The 23,357-nt window shown below is 39.9% G+C and overlaps 1 protein-coding gene across 3 annotated transcripts in view; it reads left to right on the top strand.

Annotated features, from left to right (window-relative positions):
- map3k7 (mitogen-activated protein kinase kinase kinase 7) overlaps nucleotides 1-15,773 on the top strand; it is a 42,313-nt gene extending 26,540 nt beyond the window's left edge. For 2 of the 3 annotated variants that reach the window (XM_081602574.1, XM_081602575.1), the window contains exons 12-18: nucleotides 313-460; nucleotides 1,022-1,102; nucleotides 5,729-5,796; nucleotides 6,424-6,517; nucleotides 9,180-9,241; nucleotides 9,356-9,471; nucleotides 14,358-15,773. In XM_081602574.1, the coding sequence (XP_081458700.1) occupies nucleotides 313-460; nucleotides 1,022-1,102; nucleotides 5,729-5,796; nucleotides 6,424-6,517; nucleotides 9,180-9,241; nucleotides 9,356-9,471; nucleotides 14,358-14,538 (750 nt within the window). In that variant the 3' untranslated portion in view covers nucleotides 14,539-15,773. The remainder of the gene's footprint in view (nucleotides 1-312; nucleotides 461-1,021; nucleotides 1,103-5,728; nucleotides 5,797-6,423; nucleotides 6,518-9,179; nucleotides 9,242-9,355; nucleotides 9,472-14,357) is intronic. The other variant, XM_081602576.1, reaches the window with a different exon arrangement.
- Nucleotides 15,774-23,357: the final 7,584 nt, after the last annotated feature.

Genomic DNA, 23,357 nt, shown 5'->3' with positions numbered 1-23,357 from the left:
TCCAGGTCACTTGGTTTGTGTACAGCTGGTTTGTAAGGTGGTTTCCTCCTGTGAGATGTAAGGGTTGTGATCTGAGACCCTACAGGGGTAGAATTACCAGGTAAAGCCTCTTTGGTTTTGGCTTCAGTCCAGCTTTTAGGAGCTCACTTCACAAAAGACCTGACTATGGAACTTAAGTGCCTTTTACACCTCTCTTTGTCTTTGGTTTTATGCAAGTAATACATTTTAATATCCTGATGGGTTTCCTTTTAATAATTGTTTTGGAAGGAAATTATTGTAATCAACATTATCTCTTTTTCTTTCTTTATTTAGGGAGACCCACTGAGAACTTTACCCTTGTCCAGAGGAGGCAGTGTTGAGAGCCTGCCAGCAAGAACACAGTGCTTTGCATCCTCCGACAGCAAACGAATGAGTGCTGACCTGTCTGAGTTGGAGCCCACAATGCAGATTACACCTGCAGGTACAAGCAGACATCACACTGCACAAAAATATGCAGGGAGTATAAATTATTAAGAGATATTTACAGTTTTTATTGTTTGAATTGACTTTTAAGAAAGTACTTTCCACAGACTGAAGTTATTTTCTCTTTATTTACCTGGATATTGTCACAACTCTGTAAGCTTCATATTTCAATGTGTTAAGTTTGTTTTAAAACGGTAAGAAACAGTGGTCAGTCATGTTTTCCTCTACAGGCTGAGAAATAAAGCAGACACACCACTGCTTTCATTTATGCTTCAGCGTTTGCTGTGTTGTTTTCTAGGCTTTGATGCTGCTTTAACAAACTGTTTCTGTAATGTTTTCCACAATGTCAAGCATTGCAGATGAGTGCCTGCTGATGTGCTCAGAAGTGTTGCACAGCACTGCTCCTGGAATGGGCAGGGTGCATGTTTTTCTTACAAGTTCATTCTCCGCTTTGCATGTACATGACCCATATTAGCAGTATTGCTGTGGGCCCAAAGTCTGTCTCAGTCTGCATGCTTGTTGTGTACGCAGCTCTATGTGTATATGTGTGTTTTTGCAGCACGCAGCCAGTATAAGCCAGGCCATCGCAAAACTGCATCATTCGGGACCATTCTGGATGTCCCCAAGATCGTCGTCACAGGTATCACTGGATCCCTGGGCTTCCCGGTGACTGGATAGAGCTTGCTTGACTGAGCCTGTGGGTTGCTGTCAGCTTACATGGTTCTCTCATTTGTGTCAGTTTCTACCTGTTTATCACCACTAAATTTCCTGGCTGTTTAGTTTTCTGATTTAAGGTTGTATTTGTGCTGGCGTGGGAAAACCACACGTTGTCTCTCTCCTCATTGCTTTTTGATTTACTTTTTAGTTGACAAAACCAGAACATGAGTTACTATTAAACTTTCTCATCTGAGTTTGCAATCTCTAAAATCAGTTTTTAGTAGAGGTGTGCCGATCGAACCGATCATAATCGGCCGATTTTCGTGAAAAAGTGCATGATCGGTGATTGGCAATCATTGGCTCTTGATGCCGATACCGATCACCTGCATCTCATTTCGCAGCCTGCTTGTGCAGCTGGTCTCCTCTTTCCTTCACACTGCGCAAAAGCGCAGCAACAAATCCTAAGCGATGTGGAACTATCATATGGAAAATTGAAGCACGTGGGGAGAATCCCGTCAAAATGCATCAACACAATGAAGCATCAACACAACGAAGCTAATACGACATAAAAACAATGGCATACTTGACAGAGTTTGGCTACATCGAGGCTCACTGCAGTAAAAAAGACATATGGAGGATCAGATAGCAGGTAAAGCAGCGCACAGCTACAAACACTCACCCAGATTAGCATGATGGTCAGAAAGCTAAACAAATAATCCGCAAAATTATTTAAGTCTGCGTTGTAAGACGCTGGTTCTTCTCTCGCTGTTGAACCGCTGCTATGCGCTACAGGTAGTAATATTTCACAGACGGAGTGCCGCTTGTGCTCCACCTGGTAGTGACTCTCACACTGAACCTCTGTTTAAAGCTGCAGCATCTAACCTAAAAAAATACATTTTACATACATATTAAAACTTTCGCTGTCCTAACATGAGACAGATAATCTCTAAAAAAATAATCAATCTCCTCCCAGTTCTGCATAATTACTCCGCTCAGTCAGAAACAGCCACTCAGAACTAGCAGTAATCAGCTAGCCTCCATGCTATCAGGAAGTTTTCATTCAGTAACTCTGGATTGTTTATTGTAATGGATCCTGTATTTGCCTTTGAATGTTAAGTTTTGTACTTGAATTTTTTTGGCAATGTTGAGAGGTTTTATTTTGGCTCTTTGCATTATTTAGCCTCTTCAGAGCCTTCATATGTTATCAGTCTGTTAAAGATAGTATTACTGATAGCAGTACAATTTGCAGAATGCCTGTTTTGTTTAGTTTTCTTCTTGGAAAAAGTTATTAAAAACAAGTTTTTGTCTAAATTAAGGTGAATTCGTGGTTCCTTTTTCCACATAATGTAACCGGTAGTATTTATGATAAAAAATAATAATTATGTGATCGGTATCGGTGATCGGTATCGGCAGGAAAAAACCTGATCGGCACATCTCTAGTTTTTAGTGGATCGTGACTTTTAATAATTCACTGGAAAATCAGTGAGAACATCACTGCAAGTCAAGTTTCCAGATAAGTCAATTTTGCTAACTCATGGCTCTGTGTTCTGTTGTCTTCCTGTCTTGACTGCAATAAATCATGGGCACAAAGAGTAAATCGGCTCACCAGTTCTTTGGGCTTTGTCCTTGACTTTCATGCATAAAAGACTAAGAGAAAGCATGACTCTTTCTTCCTCTTTTTCTCTCTTTAAATCCATTAACTTTGCAAAAGTCATTTTGATTAATTTCCTTCGCTTTGAGGGTCAGAGCTATTATTACTAGCAGAGATATGAATATGAAGGAATGGGGACAGCTCTGGGTGTCAGAAATGGCTTCCGTTCACAGCTCTCATATGAGAGACCCTGAATTTGACCAGATAAGAGGCTAAGAAAGTCATTGTGTCTTTAGTGTCACTTTTAGGCTTTTTATAATATGACAATTATGAACTTAATACCAAGAAGAATTTCACTAATTTTGATACTTGAATCTATTTCTGATAAAGATATAAAAAAAAAACATTCAGTTTTTTTTAGCTGATCTTTGTGATGCTAACTTAATCTGGTAAAGGGAGATCAAACTCATTGCTTTAGATCAGAGATGAACTCCTATCAAAATGCAGGCCGATAGCAATATTCAATATTAACATTGCTCTTATGGCCAATAAGACGTATTAATTTTATATACAGGTACATTTATATTCATCATAATCTCATAGCCAGCCCGCATCTCTTTCCAAAACACACACACAAACACTAATTGTTGTTTTTCCACTCTTTTATTTTCGGTTTTTTAGATAGCTTCAGTATTCAATAGCCTACCTTGAAGGATTCATAGAAATATGATTTGCAAATCTGACATAGAAGGTCTACCTTATAATAAAACTATATAGAAAAAATTCTAAAAGTGAAGTTTAATTTGAAAAATGTCCATTTGCATCCCATAGCACAGAGGGACATTATTTTGAACATCTTGTAGCACCTATGAGCCATTTGTGCATCATTACTATTCAAGGAGGTTCAACAATTCAAGTGCCAGTAACATCTAAACTTATTTAACTCATAGTTTTACCTAGATCAGGGTTAAACTTTGCGTACATGAACTTGTTAAAATGTCGACATAGCAAATGTTTAGTTTAGCAAACGGAAATTCAGACTTCTGCTCTGTCGTGTTTTGTGTTGTGTGCTGTGTCCTTGTTTACATGTGTACTCATGTTTCATGCTGAAGTGTTTCATAGAGCATAATATCAGCCAGAGTTAGATGAACCTTTACATCTGGTGTAGAATAAAATACCTGCAGAATCTGGTTATTATATAAGCTTGCAACAACAACACATTATGTCATCTTCTATGCAGATGTACCTTTAAATTTGGAACTATGATTCAGAAGTGAACAATGAATACAAATTGATTTCTTTTAATCTTGTGATTAAAATAATCCCAGAGCCCTTTTCCTGTTATTTTTGCCAGATTTTTCAGAGAATAACTGAAAATGTACTTAATTGTGGTCTATTGAGATATATACTGTTATTGTGACATGAAATTGTCCATATTGTGATATGTGATTTTTTTTTCCATATTGGCCAGCACTAGAGGGAAGATGTGTTGAATGCCATTTTCTTCCCATGAAGAAAATGTGCAAAAAGTCAGAAAGCCAAGGAAGCCGCTGAAGTTTGTCATTAAAAAGCATCTCTGCTGCTCAGCATATCAATATTAGCAGTTTAAATTGATGACTTGTAAAAAAAAAAAAATATATATATATATATATATGTGTGTGTGTGTGTGTGTGTTTTGTCCTTGACAATATGTATTGCACATATTGGTATGAGTGGTAAAAGCAGAGAGACTTTTACATAAAATGTAATGTTACAACACATTAGTGGATTATAATTCAAATTCAAATTTCTCTTTATTGATCCCAAAGAGAAATTAAATGCTGCTGTAACTCATTAGTTCAAAGTCTTCAAAGAGTTAATGCAAAGAGTGATGGCTGTTGGCAGGAAAGATCTCCTGTAGCGGTCTGTATTATAGTAAATCTGAAGAAGCCTGTCAACTTGTGTCCTATGGAAAATCTTTGTAATCTGACATGAATTTTATATTAATAAAAATACAGTACATTTGCGAGGACAAATGTTGATGTTTTAATGTTTTTCACATGCTGCATATCTTCTGCGGCTGGTTAAAACATGGTATCAATCTGCTCAGTACATAAATGAATAAATATCAGACACCAGCAGTACCTTTCAGTTCTGTTCAGCCATGTTGGCCAAACATTTGTTCATTTGCCTTTTATTCAGTGCACACTCATTAATAGAAGCTGCTGTGGATTGACTTAGTTTGCAGTAAGAGTGTCTTGCAAAAGTATTCTTACCCAATTATTTTTTGTCACATTTTGTCACAAGTTTGAGGTTGTGACAAAAGGTTGTGTTTTTATTGATAATTGATGACTTGTACACTCAATCATTAAAGTGATTACTGGAGAAAACATTTTAGTCTACCTTCAGACTGGGATTCACCTTCCAGAAGGACAATGAGGCTAAACATGCAATCAGACTTACAATAAACTACTTTAGATCAAAGTTCAGAACTAAATCTAATCTAAAATCTTTGGCAAAACAGTGACTGGCCACAGACACTCACCAGTATCTGAGTGTGCAGGTTTCCAAGATTCAGTTTTTAAAATTGCTAAAATGGCACCGAAATACTGTAATTGCACTAAAACATGATTCTATGGAGATAAATATGCATGCCACACTCCTCAGGTTTGAATTTATATGAAACAGCTGAGACCATATTTTCTTTGCTGTCTCATCACAACCATATTCTGCGGTTTGTTGATTTTTCACGTCAAAGCAAAGAAAGATCTTGAGGTTTGCGGTTGTATCATATTTGGAAGCTTGACCAACAGATGTATGAATACTTTTAGATTGCACCAGTATGTGTGTGCCGGACTGGAAGCAATGAAAGCTCTCTTCACAAACCTCCAAATCTATATTTTGGGAGGCCTGAACATAAACCATTGAATTAGTCCCATGTTGAGCAACAGCATCCCATGTGTCTCCCACCACAGCTTCCTGATCCTCTCGGTCTCATTCTGTCCCTCGTTTTTGCTTGCCTTGTCCTCTTGTCCACAGCCACCTGCGAGGCTCAAAGACGCCGGTCTGTCCAGGATCTGCCAGCTATTGGCACAGAGTCCAGTCAGGTAAGGCAGTAGTAGCATCATCTGGAATTGATATTTCTAATTTCAATACAATTTGTTGATGTGTTGTCTGATATTAACTTGCCAAGTGGCAGAAATGGGAATTCATTTTGATATTTGTAATCCTGCTTTGAAACCTAGTGAAGTTTTTTTCACAAATGACAGTGAGAAAATTTGTCAGGATCGTAGAGTCAGTGATTTGCTCAATCTTGTATTATACATCTGTCAACAAATCAATCTGAGTTTGATTTGTTGTGACCAGAATAATTTGTGCTTGAGAAATGTTGAGCTCGTCCACAAAGATGTTTACACCTTTGTTAGCAACGCATCACAAGAAAATAGAAAAGGATCAACTTTTTTTGTTGTCGTCATGGAAACATTTTTCTTTCACTGTTGTTTATCACACTCCACGTATCAAGTCCAGAACACACTGATGTGAATTAGGGAAACCTCCTGTGAGAGAGGTTTTTAGGTCAAAATGGGTAGCTTTATATTGCATTAATGTTGAAATGTTGACGGTTCTAGTGGTTTTTTTAATGTGTGATGAACTGCATGTTTTAGTTCATTTTTACCTCAGGCAGTCTGTGTGTGTGAGGGTTCTCTGTTGAATGTGTGTTTTTCCTGTTTCAGGGGAGCAGGAGTAGCAGCCGCTCCTCCAGTCCCAGTGTGAGGCCACCTGACAAGTCGAACAATAGAAGCTACTTCCCCCACGACGACCCCACAGGTGACCCCACACTTGGAACACAAACGTCATCTGGACATCAGCTTGTCTTACCTAAGACTTCTAATGAAAACCTCTGCATGAAATTACTTGTGCACTGTTTCTCCCAGTTCACTACCTTGTACATTTTATTCACACATTTTATATTGATACTAAAAGTAATACGTTTTGACCCCAGCACCATCTTCCACATGATTGTTGAGTTCAGTACATGGCCTTTGGAGAAATTTAAGCAAGATCTTGGATGACTTTCATCAGTTGTGGTCCTCTTTGTGCAACTCTTTTATAAAAGAGTTAGAGTTGTAGTGTGCACACTTATTAATTGATTGATTAATTAAAGCTTGCCCTAACAACACATTTTACCATTTGAGCTGTGTAAATCTCTCCTTGCCTAGCCAGTCAGTTGAGGTGTTGCTAGGCAGAACATGCCTCCATGTCATACTCTACACATGAGCTGATTGGTTGGACAGATCTCTGGGAGATGTTGTTGTAGAACAGGGGTGGACAAATCCAGGCCTCAAGAACCGCAGTCCTGAAACCATTAATTGTGTCTGCTTCAACACACCAGAGTCAAATAATGATGTCCTTAGCAGGACACTGGAGAACTTGACTGCACTTTGGAGTAGGGGTGTAGTGATACAATAATTTTACGATACGATATGATATACGATATTCTGGTCACGATACGATATGTATCACGATATTTGCTGAGCGATACAGTTCGATATGATTCAATGCGATTCAGTGCATTTTTACAATTTTCTGAAAGATTTTAGAAGGACAGAGTGATTTTAGTGACATTTTGTGTTCCATAGACTTGAATTTAGTTAACTGACAGTCTCACAGTCTGCAGCTGGACAAAATGAATCCAAGATGCAGTGAGAGAATTAGTTTATGTCATTTAATTCATGTGGATTTGACATAAAACTTAGAAGTTTAAACTGTAATCGAGGAGCAGAGTGGTGAGATTATCAGCCTCTGTAGACTCTCAATATGATGATTGCACTTATGTTTTTTCTTTTGGACATTGTGGCTGCATTTTTACTCCAAAATGCAGCCACAAATCCAGTCTTTTGAACTATGGGGGAAAAGGCTTTTCTACCTTGGCTCCCGGAGTTAGTCGTGGCTGTAAGCTGCTTTCTTCTAACTGCTAAAGTAGTGGCTCCGCCTCACCCCGTAGTGATCGACTCCCTGCAGCTACGCAGCGCCGCTATTCCCCTGCTTGGATCTCTGAGTAGCTGCCTCTCAAACTGCCAGGATCTCATAGTTCTCTCAGTCTCTGATACTCTTTGTCTGTTGCTAATAAGAATGATCGATCAGCCATTGTTATCATGGAAATCCTCACTGCGGATTCCGGCTCGGGGTTTTTCCTCTTCGTCTTCCTGCTCAAAACGCAGTGCCGCTGCACACCCGCTTCGGATGTTATCAACCCTTGTTCATTCTTCAGGTAATCCTTTATATACAGAACAGAAACCGCTAAGCTAAAAACTAATTACGAAGTGAATGCTACCAGTCGAAATTTGCATTAATTTCGCGATCTCACTGCTTTTGCAGCTGCTCCGTTCGCGCCGCTACTCCTTTCCGCTTCTCCGTTCCACTTCTCCGTTCCACTTCTCCGTTCCACTTCTCTTTCAGGGTTACTTGCGCAACTTTACTTCGTTTCTCAGCAACAAAATACAGCCCATCATTATTTATTGAAGATTTTACATGTCCAAAAACACAGGAATCTTAATGTTTCGTTTCGTTTCGTTTTGTAGTTTGGAAGCTCATTCCCTCTCACATAATCGGAAAAGCCGGGGAATGGCAGCGCTTTTGACATTTCTCTGACAGTCGGAAAGATATGGTTTACTAATTTTAGCATAACTCCGGTTATACTTGGCTTATTAACACAATTTAAAAACTGGTGTGTAGTTTATAATGTGCACTTTAAGCTCAAGTTAAAAGTGAGACTGAGGGACAAGCTAGACTTTAAAAAGAGCTATAAGGCTATGGACCCCTGGTTTAACGGATTGATACTCGCGGATGAAAAATCAATACTTCCAGAGGGCGGAAAATATCGATATATATCGCCGAATCGATTTATTTATACAGCCCTACTTTGGAGGTAATTCAACTATTTGATTGAAATGTGTTGGACCAGGGAGACATGTATGATTGCAGGAGGACCGGCCCTCCAGGACCTGGATTCTACCATTGTGGTAGAACCTAGCTCTGCTGAGCTCTCTGGTCTGCATGATGCTGGATGTTCTCTGATATTCTCCAACTAACATCTGAGACCTTCAAGGAACATCTGAGCTTCCAGCACTGTTCAGAGATTAATCACACACAGGTCACTCCATTTCCTTATTCAGTGACTTCTGAAAGCTGTTGGAGACATTCTGGACTTTGTCTTTGCGAATCACCTTTTTATGTTTGTACTTGTAAAACCTCTAAAAAACATATTTCGGGTTCCCTCCACTTTACAATTATGCTCTACTTTGTTGGTTCATCATTTGAATCCCATACAGATATTGTATTACAAGTAGTGATAACATAACAATATGAGGGAAAGTCTTTAAAGCCTCTTGCAAAGCGCTGTCATAGTGATCTGAAGAGGAATACACTGATGGAGAAGAAGAACTTCAGCCCCAGCAGCCATCAGCTTATCTGTCTGCTCTGTTCACAGACACTAATGGCTCAGACAACTCCATTCCCATGGCTTATCTGACCCTGGATCACCAGCTGCAGGTACCTCATCCTCTCTGCTACCAGTTCTATGCTAGCTGTGTTTAATTAGCTGTAGTCTGTAGCAGCTTTCAGTTTCTGCCTCCATTACTCCTGACAACATACTCTGTCTTCCAGCCTCTTGCTCCCTGTCCGAACTCCAAAGAGTCCATGGCGGTGTTTGAGCAGCACTGCAAAATGGCCCAAGAATATCTGAAAGTCCAAACTGAGATCGCCCTGCTGATTCAGCGGAAGTAAGTGTTGCTGCTGCAGCTCTGGCTGTTCATGGCAAGCTGTCAACGTCTGTTCTATCAGAGAATACATCAGTAAAGGAAGTAAATAGAAACGATAACTTTATCTTCCTTCTATGAGCATGTGTGGAAGTGTGTGAGTTAGTGTTACTTGCATAATACATGTACTGATGTCTCTGTTGAGCCACAACAACTTCTCCTTTAACAACTAGCTTCCCTCTGAACTGAACTGACCAGGTTCATTGCAGCGTTGCACCTTAAAATGGCGCTCAAATAAAAATAAACTCTTTAAACGTGTTGTTTTAACAGGCTGAACATTGTTACACTGTGCTTACACTGAACAGTTAAAACCTTAGTTTCCCTAGTAACAGCAGTATGTTGGTGATTAAAAAGTTATCAGTTCAAGATGCATCAAAATGTTCACTTTTAGTAGATGTTTTGTATTCATGGTTTAACTTCAGAAATGATGAAAGGTTTATCCAGGTGATAAACCATATACCACCTGTTGTGCATGTTAGGATGCTGTGGGACATCACCAGAGTTTTATTTTGTAGTCAACAAGTGTGGGAAAAATCTGGAACTTAACTGAAGCAGATTGAAAGTCTAAATTAAAGACTTTCAATCTTGAAGTGGAAACCAGCTAACCAAGTCTATTCCCTTGTCATTTGTCAATCGAGAGGATCAGACGCTGTGGAACGATAGGATAGTAAGCCACAAAATGTCAAATACACCTTTAATTCAGTAATTTCTCTTTTTTTGTAGTTTCCAAAGTCTCCTTTTTTCAGAAAGAAACCAGGCTGTGAGCAGCCTCGAACGGCCCTCACAGCTCAGCGCCGTTCCGGCCTATTGGCCTCCGCGGGGGTTCCCGCACTGCAGACACTCTTGCGCAGTTCCCCCACCCGTCCGCCAGGCGATACTAATCGACGCTTTCGGTAGCACTCCCCGACGAAGCACCCAAAATCTGGTGCAGATCGGCCAATGTAGAGAGGAGATGTAACTGACTGATTAACCTAGGGGGCGCAGTGGAGTCAAATTACAATGTAATGTACTGCTATGGGGCTTGTTATTATTAACAAGAGTCAATCATAACAAGTTTGGTGGAAATTGGATGATGCATGTGTGATTTAGAGACGATGGTATGCAAACGCAGAGGGATTCAAATTTGCTGTTCGGCCACGCTCGTACTGTTTAATCAGCAGCCAGCATTGACAGAGTTCATCATCATGTCATTTTATGTCAGTTGGCACAGGATTAGACCCATATGAATCATAGAGTAAAAGTAAGACATACAGTAGAAAAAACAGGTGACTTCCTGTCGGAAGTGGGCGTGGCTACGGTGATGTCATCAATTGAACATGACAATGTGATTAGGACTGGTCTGTAGTGAGATATAGGAAGTCTGATGCAGCTGTGACCTTGCATGTGGAAGTTATTGAACCTTGATGTTTCATGGCGAATAGTCAAAGTTTGACACTTAGCCACGCCCACATATTTTGATGTACAAGAAATCTTTTGATAACGTTTGACCTTCAATGCCTCCAGAGTGTGCTCACTGAGTTTTAAGTCTGTATCTCAAAAGCTGTAGGAGGAGTTCAAACAGATGCGACGTCTACAAAAAAGAGGAAATGGCAGCTTTGATCCAAAATGGCCGACTTGCTGTTGGGTTTGGACAATGACTCCAAGAGACTTTTTTATAGGTCCTGACAAGATGTGTACCAAGTTTAATAATTCAATATTCTAGGGAACGCTGTAGGGAAATTAGGCCACACCCACCAAAGTTTGTTATAGATTCCAGGGATTCCCCCAGAAAATTTGCTAAGCCCGGTGGTCGGGGCGTCGAGGCGGTCCACCGGTGGTCTACCGTGTTTTTGTATTAAAAGATGTTAAGTTGACAGGAAATGTAAAAGTATTACTTTGTAATTATATGTTACAGGAAGACATCTTCTGTAAAATGCTATTTAAACCCACAACTAGACTAAAAACAACAAATTTGCACTTCTGTTTAATCCAAATTAAGTTAGCAGGTCCATCAGGCCCCCAAGGACTCCAGGGGCCCCATAAACGCTAATATTTTAAAACAGACCACAGATACATAAATGTAACACTTGTTTATTGAGATTATCAATGCTATTAAATTCGATTCAATTGTTAAGGCATACATAAATTAAAAGAATTTAAATTGTTTAACATTTAGATCCAAGATTTTAAGGAGCTGGCATGTTTACTTTGTAAAACTTCAAAGAATAATATTCATAGTTGGATTGTTTTGTTACCATACCAACAATCTGATGCTGTGAGTTTAATCTTTGAATTTACACAAATTAGTAAACTGCGATTATTGCTTTTTAGGCTGGCCAATTAAACTACTCCCTTCGCCTATATTTCACTAAATCTAACACAGAAGCTGTTAGAGGTGCTGATGTTTTTAGCAGCAAGAGGGGCCCCTAAGTCAAAGTCTGCTCAAGGCCTCAAACAGCCTTGGACTGGCCCTGGATGATGAGGTAATCCGCTGCACTACGCAGAGATGCGCAACAAACGGGAGATTTAATTCAATGCTGCTAATGTGGCTTTAGCAGCTCTTTCATTTCATGTCTGTTGAGTTTTTAATCGTCACAGAAACTGTTTTGGTTCGTCGAGTTTCTGGACGAGTTTCTCAGATCTCCGTGCCACCGCGCGCATTAACTCTAAGTAGACAACGCGTTTGATGCAAAATGTAACCGGAAAAATAATACTAAAAAAAAAAATATAAAATCAGCGTGATGCGTTACAGACCAGAGGGCGCGAAAGCTCCTCACCGGGCTGAACCTGCATGATGAGGTTAGCGGTGGTCATTATCCACAAACACTCTGGCCAACCAGGATCACAATAAACTTTACAGGGAAGACAGACACAGAGCCACACGCTGGGCAGCGTGTTGAGATGTAAACGGCGCATATAATTGTTCGTTCACAAAGATAAATCATTCTCACCACTTCACATGCCACCTCTGAATTCGCTACAAGTTATTCCTGCGGTTCACATTAAGCTGCACAACCAGAGCTAACGCAGCGGGTTTTAAACTATTACCTAGAGTTCTCCAAAGGATCATAATTCCTCACAGTAAGTGTCCAGTTTGAGTGAAAGGAGGCGCACGCGATCCCGCTGAGGTAAAGCAGCGGCAGCGCGCGAGGCAAAGAGCAGAGGCGCCAGGGTGTGATTAGTCCGTGCGCTGTCGGCTTTAAATGCATAAACTATAAACCTATCTATTATAAACCTATCATTTAGGAATAAATCTGCTCTGCTAGTGAAATCCTCAGAGCAACAGAGACTCTTGCAGCTTTTAAAAAAAGTAAAAAATAAGCAATTTTTTTATTTATTTTTTTCCCCCCTAGAAACGTAAACAAGCAATGCATAGCCAGGTGACGGGGCTAGTAAAGCATGACTGGCTGCCAGGCTTATAATACACTGGGGGAAACCCTGGATTCCTGTCGGCGGGTGGATAAAGATTCATCCTAGTGAGTTTGGTGCAGCTCGGCTCAAAACTGTGGAATTTAAAGCCAAATGTATCACAACTGCATTACAGGTCAGTTCGCCACGCCACTACGCCCACCTACTCCATCGAAACCAGTCAGGGTTGGAATCCACAACACAGCAACATGTCTTCTGTCTCTGGACACAGTTTCATATTGATTAGGTCAAAGGGGTCACACAGAGACTGTTCACAGTAAAACATGACACTTACTGTTCTCAGGGGGCGTGACCTAAGTGATGTCATCATTTGACATCATTTGGTCATCAAATGATCACCCAATGGTCATTATTGGGTCATCATTGATGACTATTGAGGAATAAATCTCAATAGTCATCAATGAGTCATCATCGATGATGACTCATTGATGATATAACCCATCATCGGGTTAAATCATCATTTAACCCGATGATGATCAATCACTGAAAGTTTGGTGCCTCTGTGAGTTTTTGTGTAGGAGATATAACAGTTTCGTGTTTCATGGCGAGTAGGCGAACTTTGACCCCTGGTACCGCCCCTTCAGCATGCATAAAACTCACCGTTTTGATAACTTTTAATCGACCATTGACCAAGTTTGAAGCCGATCAATCAAAATCCCTAGGAGGAGGAGTTCAAATGCGAAAGCTGTAAACGACCAAAATGGAGTGAAAATCGGAACTTCAATCCAAAATGGCCGACTTCCTGTTTGACTTGCACTGTGACATTAATTGTATACCTCCTTAGGAAGTTATACAAGTGTACCAAATTTCATGTCATATTTCATGAATATGATAAAGCCCCCAAAAAGCCAATTCTTTTGACAGAAGCATAATAATAATTTACAATACAATTACAATAGACCTACGCAGCGCTTAGCTGCTTGGGCCTAATTAATACGGAAAATATGGATTGTTAAAGTTGTGACTTCCAGACTTGATTTCCTTTACATTAAGTAAAAGATAAGCATTGGCATTTCAGTAAATTAAGTTTCCTGTCTTAGGTTTACCACATCAGATCTGTAGGTTTTGTGCACCCTGGTCTCAAAATGTAAACAGATAGTTTAACCATTTCTTTGGCTTCTAGGTCCTCTGAAACCTAGACTTGGTCTGATTCAATGTTAGATGCATTTAAACCAGAGATGCAACAGATATCAGCAGTTAAACAATGACTATACGTGTGTAAAGTATAAAGATCTTATTTAATTTAAGACCAACTTTACTTACATTGTGAAGTCTGATCCAGGTTTGTCCACAGGTCTGCTGAACTGTTGAGTTGCTTCCAGATAAACCCCATCAGGTTACCGGACTAAAACTGTTTCATGTTTGTATGGAATGGCAACACAGCCTGGAAGTGGTTTGGAATGCATTACTTCAAGTGTATGTTTAAAATGACCTGTGTGCAGGACGGAGCTGATCGCTGAACTGGACCAAGACGAGAAGGACCAGCAGAACACATCCCGTCTGGTGCAGGAGCACAAGAAGCTGCTGGAAGAGAACAAGAGTCTGTCCACCTACTACCAGAAGTGCAAGAAGCAGCTGGAGCTGATCCGGGTGCAGCAGCAGAAGAGACAGGGCACATCATGAGGACACTACCCAGCATCCTCTCTGCTTCACTGCATCACACACACACACACATACACACGCACATGTCCCCATCTAGCATGTCCTGCATGGTGCATCACAGACTCTATAAGAAGACAAACAGCTGCAGCATCTTCTGTGACCATGGCCCCAGCAGGAGGGGAGGGGCGGGAGACTGACTGACTGACTGACTGACTGACTGACTGACTGACTGACTGACTGACTGACTGACTGACTGACTGACTGACTGACTGACTGACTGACTGACTGACTGACAAGCAGCTGCTGCAGGACGGACAGGCTGAGGCCACAGCAGTGGGAGCTTGTGTGGGTTTTTTGCATTTGCACTCAGGACTCCAGGCTGCCTTGTGAGTGTGTGTTTGGATCATCATGGCACTCCACAGAATGTGAAACTGGGATGGAGTTCATTTAGCTAACTGTCTGCAGAACAACCAGAAGCTAGCAGGGGGTTTGAAATGTGCCCTGCTGTGTACACGGGATCCTGCTTATGCAAAACACACCTGGTCTCCTGGAAACGAGCAGAATCTCTTCAGCTTTTCCTCGTTCCCCTCCTGGACCCCTCCTCCTGGTCACGCCTCACAGCAGCAGCAGGAAGTCTGGCTGCTGCAGCTCCTTCACCTCCTGCAGCTTCTGGAGCCAACACTAAGCTGTGGATTCCCTGATTGTTTGACCTCAGTATTGTGTGTGTAATGTTTTTGTATTTTGTATCCAGCAGTGGATTTGGCAAATTGGTTCTGTGGTATCTTCCCGTTAGAGCGGATCAGAACCGGTCTGGGAAGGCCCTTGCTGTCCAGGATGCGTTTGAGCGCAGTCTGCTTGTAGTTCACATGTTGCCTTAGAGGTTGCCTGCATTTAAGTGCTTGTTTTATGGGACAGCTATTACAGAGTAAAAAACGGAGCAGATTTTAACGTTAAGGCTGAGGTGGGAATGTTTTCTGGTGAGAAAGCAGAGGAATGTGTGAATCTGTTTCCTAACAGCTTTATAGGAACACTTGATGTACTTTATGCCTCACATCCTCCAGATATGTTTGCACAGTCACTGATTTTACTCTGGCTACTCCGACATTTTATTTCCTTTTTTAGTAAGTATTTTTAAAGTGGCCAGGCCCCTCCTGATGTAGATTCATCCTACATGTAACCTGCAGGTGTTTCCAACTTCCTGTGAAAAGGAGATCTAGAAGGCATTCTACAATAAACTGAATGGTGTATCTGTGCAATGATTCACTGTGTTACTGATTGTTTTAAGAAGTTTTGTTTCAGACAGTCAAGGAACTGTTCGGCGAACATCTGTGTTCAAACAGCTCAAATAAAGTAACTAGCAGGAAAAATCCAGATCCTTCCACAAGGTTTCACATGTCATCATGTTCCAAACTAAAACTTTACTGTCAGTTCTGATTGGCCAACACAGAGTAACCATGGGAGAAAAATGACTCATGGTTCTCCAAGACTTTAAAGAATAAGAAAGTGAATAATAAAAGAACATGTTGACGGTGCCCCTTTTACACCCAGAGACGTGTGGCTAGTTAGTGGCCTTCAGTTTTCTTGTAGCTTTGACTGGACCGTTGTACCCTGGCTGTGCTGCTCTGCTTTAAGGCGAACCAGCTTCAGCTTTCATCAATTTTTATTTCACTCTGTTCATCTTCAAATCATCTGACCAGCTGATCTGTTCCTGCTGAGGACAAGCATCCCCACAGCATACTGCTGCCACCTCCATGGGCATGGTGCGGTGAGGATGATGCACGCTGCTGCTTTTGGAAGTAAGCTAAAGAGTTTAGCATCTTCTAGCACATTTAAGGTTTGCACATGATGCAAACCTGAAACAACGTGCTTTTCTTTCATGAAGGTCAGATTTGTGGAGGTGACAGTGGATGGTTGTCCTGTTGGGGGATCATGCTGACGAATGAACATGCTCTTCACTGCGGTCTGCACACAGTCTGCATTCAGGCCTCATCCCAGCTTTTATGTTACAGTTACATTAAAAGCACCTGTGGATATTCACTGCTGCAAGTCCTGGGTTCAAATCCCGGCCTGGGGTCTGCCTCTGCATGGAGTTAGCAGATTCTTTCTGCAACATCATATTTAATACCACTGCTTATTTTGCGCCTGTATTTATTGGATTTAAAATTAGCTTTTCTTGTTTTTTTGTACTCGTTGGCCTTTAATGGGTTAAAGGGTGGATCCTGATCGACTACTCTTGTCTTAACTTCTTAACTTAAATGAACCGAAACCATGAACTGTTGCTCATTTATTTGCTGAATACTTTCAGATGTGTGTAAATGGATTGCAGTTTGTGAGGCATTGTGGAAACATCTGTGACTGTAATTGGAAAGCAGATGCAGGAGTTCTGCAGGAAGCAGCATCTCTGCTGTTAGTGGTTTACAATGTGGAGCACGAGACAGAGGAAAATCTCATATGCAGTGATCTATGCAAACATTAATATATTTGCATGGAGATGATGGTAATAATGGTAATGATCTCTGCATATATTTTTTGTACACTGGGATACAAAATATTTTTTGGAAGTTGCTCATATTTTTCAACTGAATCAGGATTATTTTGTACCACTGGATCCAAAAATGATCCATTTTTCTCAATCAGGTTTTTCTGATTTGATTTAGAGAAATCTGATCTTCTGACTAAATTAGTGACATTTTTGACATTATCAGTTAATTTCCTTTAATATTTCTCATCCAAAAATGGTTTTAGGAGGAAAAAATGTTTTCTAACAAAATGTATTAATTAAATGTTACAAATTTGGATTTCTGTAAATTGAATAATAAACAGTAATACGTGTATGTATTGGTTAATTAGTAAATTTTGTCTTCATTGTGCAAAATTCTCCATCTCTTTTCTGTCCTGATGGAATCTCTTCTGCTCATCATTGATCAGATTCTCCAGATGTGAGAACAAGTCATGCATTTTGATGCTCATGTTACTCCATAGTTCAGAAAGTTGACCTGATTGAGCAAAACCAATGTGATTATTTTTTTTTGATTCATCAACATGACCCTGAAACAGATGAAAAACCCCAGACAATATTTTGGCTGTTGACCAGTGTATCAACTGTTTTACTGCTGCAGGTGGTAATGTTAACTAACAATGATCCAGCTCTGGGAGTGGGAGCTATTTAAAGGGGCAGCATCATGTGAAAGCAACTTTTTTTTAGCTTTATATTATGACTTCATTCCCTTATCAGAAATGTGCTTGGAGTGTTGCCTTGATTGTTTCATGCATGTTTGAGAAATCCTTTAATCTATTCAGAGCGGCAGTCTCCAAGCACATATTCTGCCTCACAGATCAACCCTCCCCCACTCAGTTCCTACAGACTAGCAGCAGCAGTTTGCAAACACCTGGTGGAACTGAGAGTCTGCTGAGCTCATCATATGAGTTGCTCCTCAGTACAACGCTCCGAGTAATGGTTGTAAACGGCATCATGGAGGCGCATAGTGATGATAAACTGAAGCAGAATTTCAGAAAGAGCAGGAGCTTCTTAAAGGGACAGAGGCCACTTTCAACATGTTAGATTACGCATTCAGTTCTCTGAAGTCATGTTTGACATACAGTTCTGGAAAAAACTAAGACCACTTAAAATGAGCAGTTTCTCTGATTTTACTCTTTATACTGATATGTTTGAGTAAAATGAACATTGTTCTTTTATTCTATGAACTCCTGACATGTCTCTGAAATTCCAAGCAAAATTGTAATATTTATTTGCAGAAATGAGAAATGGTCAAAAAAATGCCATGCTTCCTATTGTCACTCTGCTGTAGACAAGTACTGTAGAGTTGAAGTTTAATAAAAACCTTCCAATATCAAAAATAACTTCAGTCATACAATTATACATTTTTTGTTCCCTGATGCTTATAAAACTCCATCATTGCAACAGGCTTTTTCTGTCTCGATAGCTGAAGATAATGCAGACCTTATGCAGGAAGCTCTGAGTTTGTTGGAAACGTGGCCTGATGTCAGAGTGTACTGGAATCATTTCAATACAGTAACAGTAAGAAAGTACATGTACCCTCCGTCAGGTGTATGGTTCCAACGGCTTTGGGGTTTACCAGTCTAACATTATAGCATCAACGCATGGACCACTGATTGCATTGTGTATTTTATCAAACAGAAATGAAAAAATTAATGGATAAAAATCAGCCGCAGTGCCCAAGTCTGTCATGAAGATGTAAATGAGATTTTTAAACTTACATTCAGTGTTTTGCTGATGCTAAACTACATCCAGCACATCTGTGAATAATTTTGTTCAAGATGATTATTTCATAAAATTAAACCTGAAAATGTTTTCACACAACTTGAGCTTAAAAATATTCGACACATGCTCATTAGTAGATCACCTGATTATGTTGAAGAAATGCTTGAGAAAGATGAGACTTTGTGGAAAACTCACATTTTCACATGAAATCTGTTTGCAAGTTGATCTGTCCATGCCACGCCAACACCAGAGGGAAAATAGTAAATGTGCTCAAGTATGACCTGCTAAAACTTAAAAAAAGACACTCTTGCATTGTGTGACCCAGTGGTCAGCGGTAGAGCAAGAGCACCATATAGAGGCTGCAGTCTTCAAAGCAGTTGTCCCCCATCTCTCTCCTCCCATCCTGTCCAAATATTTATGAATAAGAGCCACAAAAACATAAAACAAAATTTCTCACTTTAATTCCAGTTTTCCTCTTTTATTAATAAAAGATTTTTCTTCCTCCTTTATTATGAAACTCCAAGTTGATGTTGTAAAACCCTCAACCTACACATGCACTGAGGTTTCATGGATCTCAGCAAACACCAGGAGTTCAACCAGCAGGTGGCACTAAACATCAAGACATGGAGCTTAAAGCTGCAGAGCTCCCTCTGCACAAAGAACCACATGCAGTCATATTCAATAAATCAGAACTGTGGTTCTGTTGAGGCTCGTTTGTCAGATCAAAAATAGCTTTTGAAAATAAACTTTAAGCAGGTATTAAATATACATTTCTGCATTAAAATTGTTTTATTAATCTGATGTATTATCTAATCTTTAATGTTACGTTCTTGTTAGTTGAAAATAAGAATTACAAAATGAATTATTGGAAACATTGCTCTGTGTGGAATGAATCTGTATGCTGTGTTACTCTGAGAATTGAATTATTGAAATAAAATAATTTTTTCAATATTATTCAAATTTATTGGTTATGACTGTATATTCAGTGCATCAGTCAGTAGAATCAAAGTGAAGCCTCCAGCAGCTCTCACTGTTCTGCTGTTTGGACTCACTCTTTTGATTTCCATTTGGTTTTCTGTGTGTTCTGCTGACAAAGGCTTGCTTCTTTCTTTCCACTGGTTGTTTTAGCAGCTAAATGTGGAACAATGAGTCACTTCATTGTGGAGAAGTGAAGTCATCTTCCTTCTCCTGCAAGATATTGTGTGTGTGTGTGTGTGTGTGTGTGTGTGTGTGTGTGTGTGTGCGTGCGTGCGTGCGTGCGTGCGTGTGTGTGTGTGTGTGTGGTGATACCAGTTTTGTCTCTTGCTCTTTGGTTGTGATGTGATGTTTGGTCCGCTGGAAGCTGAAGGGAAACCACATGGTTTTGTCAAGGTTTCCTTCCACAGACCTGTGGCTTATGTTGACTTTTGAATGTACTAAATCCTCCTTATCCTTATTCAAGTGAGTATATAAGGCAGTTTCATGCATGTTGTGATTGCTCACAGGCTACCTGTGGGAGTTGGGCCTGTCATGATAAACCTGAGAGCTGCTGAGAGCCAGAAACAATCAAACATTCAGAAAGTATTCATTACAGAAGTGACAAATGCATAAATTGCACAAGAAGTAGAAAGAAGATTTCATGTTCCGCCTAGCTGTTTTTTCTACTTGTTGCTACGGAGACAATTTGCTCCCAGGAAACTGTTCTATATTAGGTTCAACGTTCAGTAAAACAGCACTCTAACTGTAGGTGTTTGCATATGTGTTATTTCTTTACATGGAACTGGTGATTACAGCTTATTGTGGCCTGAAATAGTTTGATGTGTGTTTCTGAACATACACCTTTAAGATCAGTTTGTCATTTTATGACCAATCAGATGAACTCCTGTAATTTACATAAAAATGATCTCAAACGTTGCATCAGCAGCATTTAGTCTAGAAGTGTCAGAAGAGTGGATCACATCCAGAGGGGTCTGGAACCTGTTGGGATCAGGTTGCTCCGTTAAGCTGATCCAGGAACAGTGAAGACGTGAGGATCTGCTTCCTGCTCAGCTTTACATTAATGAACAGGAAAGCCAGACTGTCATCCCTCTTTACTGTCTCTGGGAGGGAAAGTTCAAGTTGCAGTTGCAAACTGCATGAGCTTTAGATTTTATCTATGGCATGGTAGCCATGGAAACTGGATGACATAAATAGGCTAGCAGAGGGGAAGGGATGTTGTAGTTTTTAATAATGGACTGAATTTGGGTCATTATATCTTGCATGTTAGTTCTATAAATTGCATCTTGTGCCACTTAGGATTCCATTAATTTGTGAGTCCCTGGTTGATGCTCGGAGCCTCCGGCCGTGGTTTAAGAACTGAGCCAGACCCTTTACAGGCCTACTGTTTAAACCAGTCTCTAGATTTCACGCCTGATTCTGTGTTTACTCCACTTCATGCATTGATTACTGCAAGTTAGTGACACTAAGAGTGGGCACGCTAACTGGGCTCATGTATTCATTAACTATTTGGAAAGCCAATCAGCTCTGTCAGTCCCCATTCATAGTTTTGCTGCAGGTCCATTTAGAGGAGCACTAATTAAACAGAGTGGTGAGACAGTCAACAACTGCTCCAGCTCTAATGTAACACAACTTAACATGAAATAAAACAAGAGAGTGACTGAGTGCTGTGGTTGCTGCTGAAGCCTTAAAGGGAAAGTCCAGGAATTTAACCCTGCTAGAAAAGATTTACCGTCTGACAGATTTCTAGTTGAGCTTTTTTGTCTATCTGCAATATTTTGTGTCATCAAAGAAAATATACCTAATTTGTCTAAGAAAATAGACAAATTAGTTAATTAATAAGTAAATACAAAAGTATTGTCAATTTTGATTTTATTTATTAACGGAATGGAAGCCATCCCAACCAAAAGGTCCAGTGTGAAAAATTAACTGCCTTTTTGACACAACAGCAACAGCTGCCATTCAGACCTTAAATCAGTGGTCCCCAAACTTTTTCCTTTGAGGGCCACATAACTTTTCCCTTCTCTGGTGGGGGGGCCGGAGTCAGTTTATGACCTGCGCTGCCGGAAATTGTTGACGAGGGGTGGAGGGGATGAGGGGGGGCGTTTCTTGATTGATTTTTACCCAGAAAGCACATTTGCAAAAGCCGTTAGTGAAACGGTCACCGGGACTGACTAGTATATATTTCATTGAGGGAAACCTGGAATGCGGCGTTCATAACAAACACGTGTGTTCATCTGCTCTACCGCTAGCAAACAACCGTACTGATTAAATAACATAAAAGTCAAGCAGTTCCCTAAAAGTCCAACAGATGGTAGCAATGCGCCATGTAAAACAAAACACCCACAGTTTACAGGACACACTTCCTGCTAAAGAGCCTCCTGGTGGTTGAAGAAAAATCCACATATAAACCGGAAAATACAATATATATAAAAAAAAATCTGAATGCTCTCTGGTATTGTTCAGGGGGCCGGACCAAATGTGGCGGCGGCGCGGAATGGTTAAATGGTTACACTTTATTTGAAGAGGTGTGCATACATGACTGTTGTTATTAAGTGTTATTTTCTAAATAATCACATTTTTAATTCAAAGTTGCATCAAAAGTGTCATTATTTACAAAAAACAATTAATGATAACAGTCATAAACAGTCATGAAGACTCCTTCATGTTTATGACAGAGTCATATCAGTTTTATACACTGTCTTTAAAATAAAGTGTTATAACCCCTTTAACTTCATGGTGAAGGAAGTGTCTCAAATCTTCTCTGCAAAATTGTTTAATTTCAGTCTCCTCAAATGGTTTTTTTAGATTAAACATTCTCTCTGAGGTCATGCTACAAAATGTTAATTTTGTAGATAAAAAAAAATCATCTGCGTAGTTATAACATAAGTTAGTGGGAGCATATAGATATTAAATAGGAGGGGCCCCAAGATGGAATCCTGGAGTAGACAAAACATGTGATTTTTGTCATCTCTGATAAAACATTTCCTATTAACACTGTGACAGCTGACCCTACTGTCACACAGAGATCTGAATGGCAATCATTTTCTGTTCATCCTTAACATTAGTTTACATATTGATTAGTGAATAGTTTAGACTTTGTATTTTTAAAATTATCATTAGCTTGACTCTTTAGTTAACTATTTGCAGTGCACACATTTAGTTAACTTTGTCTGTCAGATATTTTTGTTAAATGCAATAAATTAATTTCTTTGTTTTGGGTTACCAGTTTCCTTTGGGGCTGCTGTTGGAGTCACTCAGAAGATCTCCAGCTAATTGTTGTCCTTATATGGCTGGCAAACTTCCTCAGCAGATCATTCCACTTGTTTTAAAATTTAGTTTTCTTTAGTTAAATTTAGCTATTTCTTTAATGCTTCTTCTTTTTGGCAGTTTAGTTATAATTGTATTTATTTAATTTAAAGATTTAGTATTGTGTTGACCAGTGTTTGTTTAAGTTCTTGTATGTTTAATTACCCCTTGTGTGTCAGCAGTGGTCTGATCAGCCACTATTTAAGTTCCTCTCATTTCTTGTTTGTGAGGTCAGTTTTGTGCTTGAGTTCTTTGTGAGTTCTTTGTGTTACTACCTGAGTTGTAGTTTGTTATGTTGACCTCTGTTTTGTGC

Source organism: Poecilia reticulata, chromosome 21 (assembly GCF_904066995.2).
Source record: "Poecilia reticulata chromosome 21, P_reticulata-male-v2, whole genome shotgun sequence".
In the NCBI taxonomy this organism is placed as follows: domain Eukaryota; kingdom Metazoa; phylum Chordata; class Actinopteri; order Cyprinodontiformes; family Poeciliidae; genus Poecilia; species Poecilia reticulata.
Note: the sequence above shows the minus strand (reverse complement) of the source record. Positions and strands in the feature narration are given on the sequence as shown.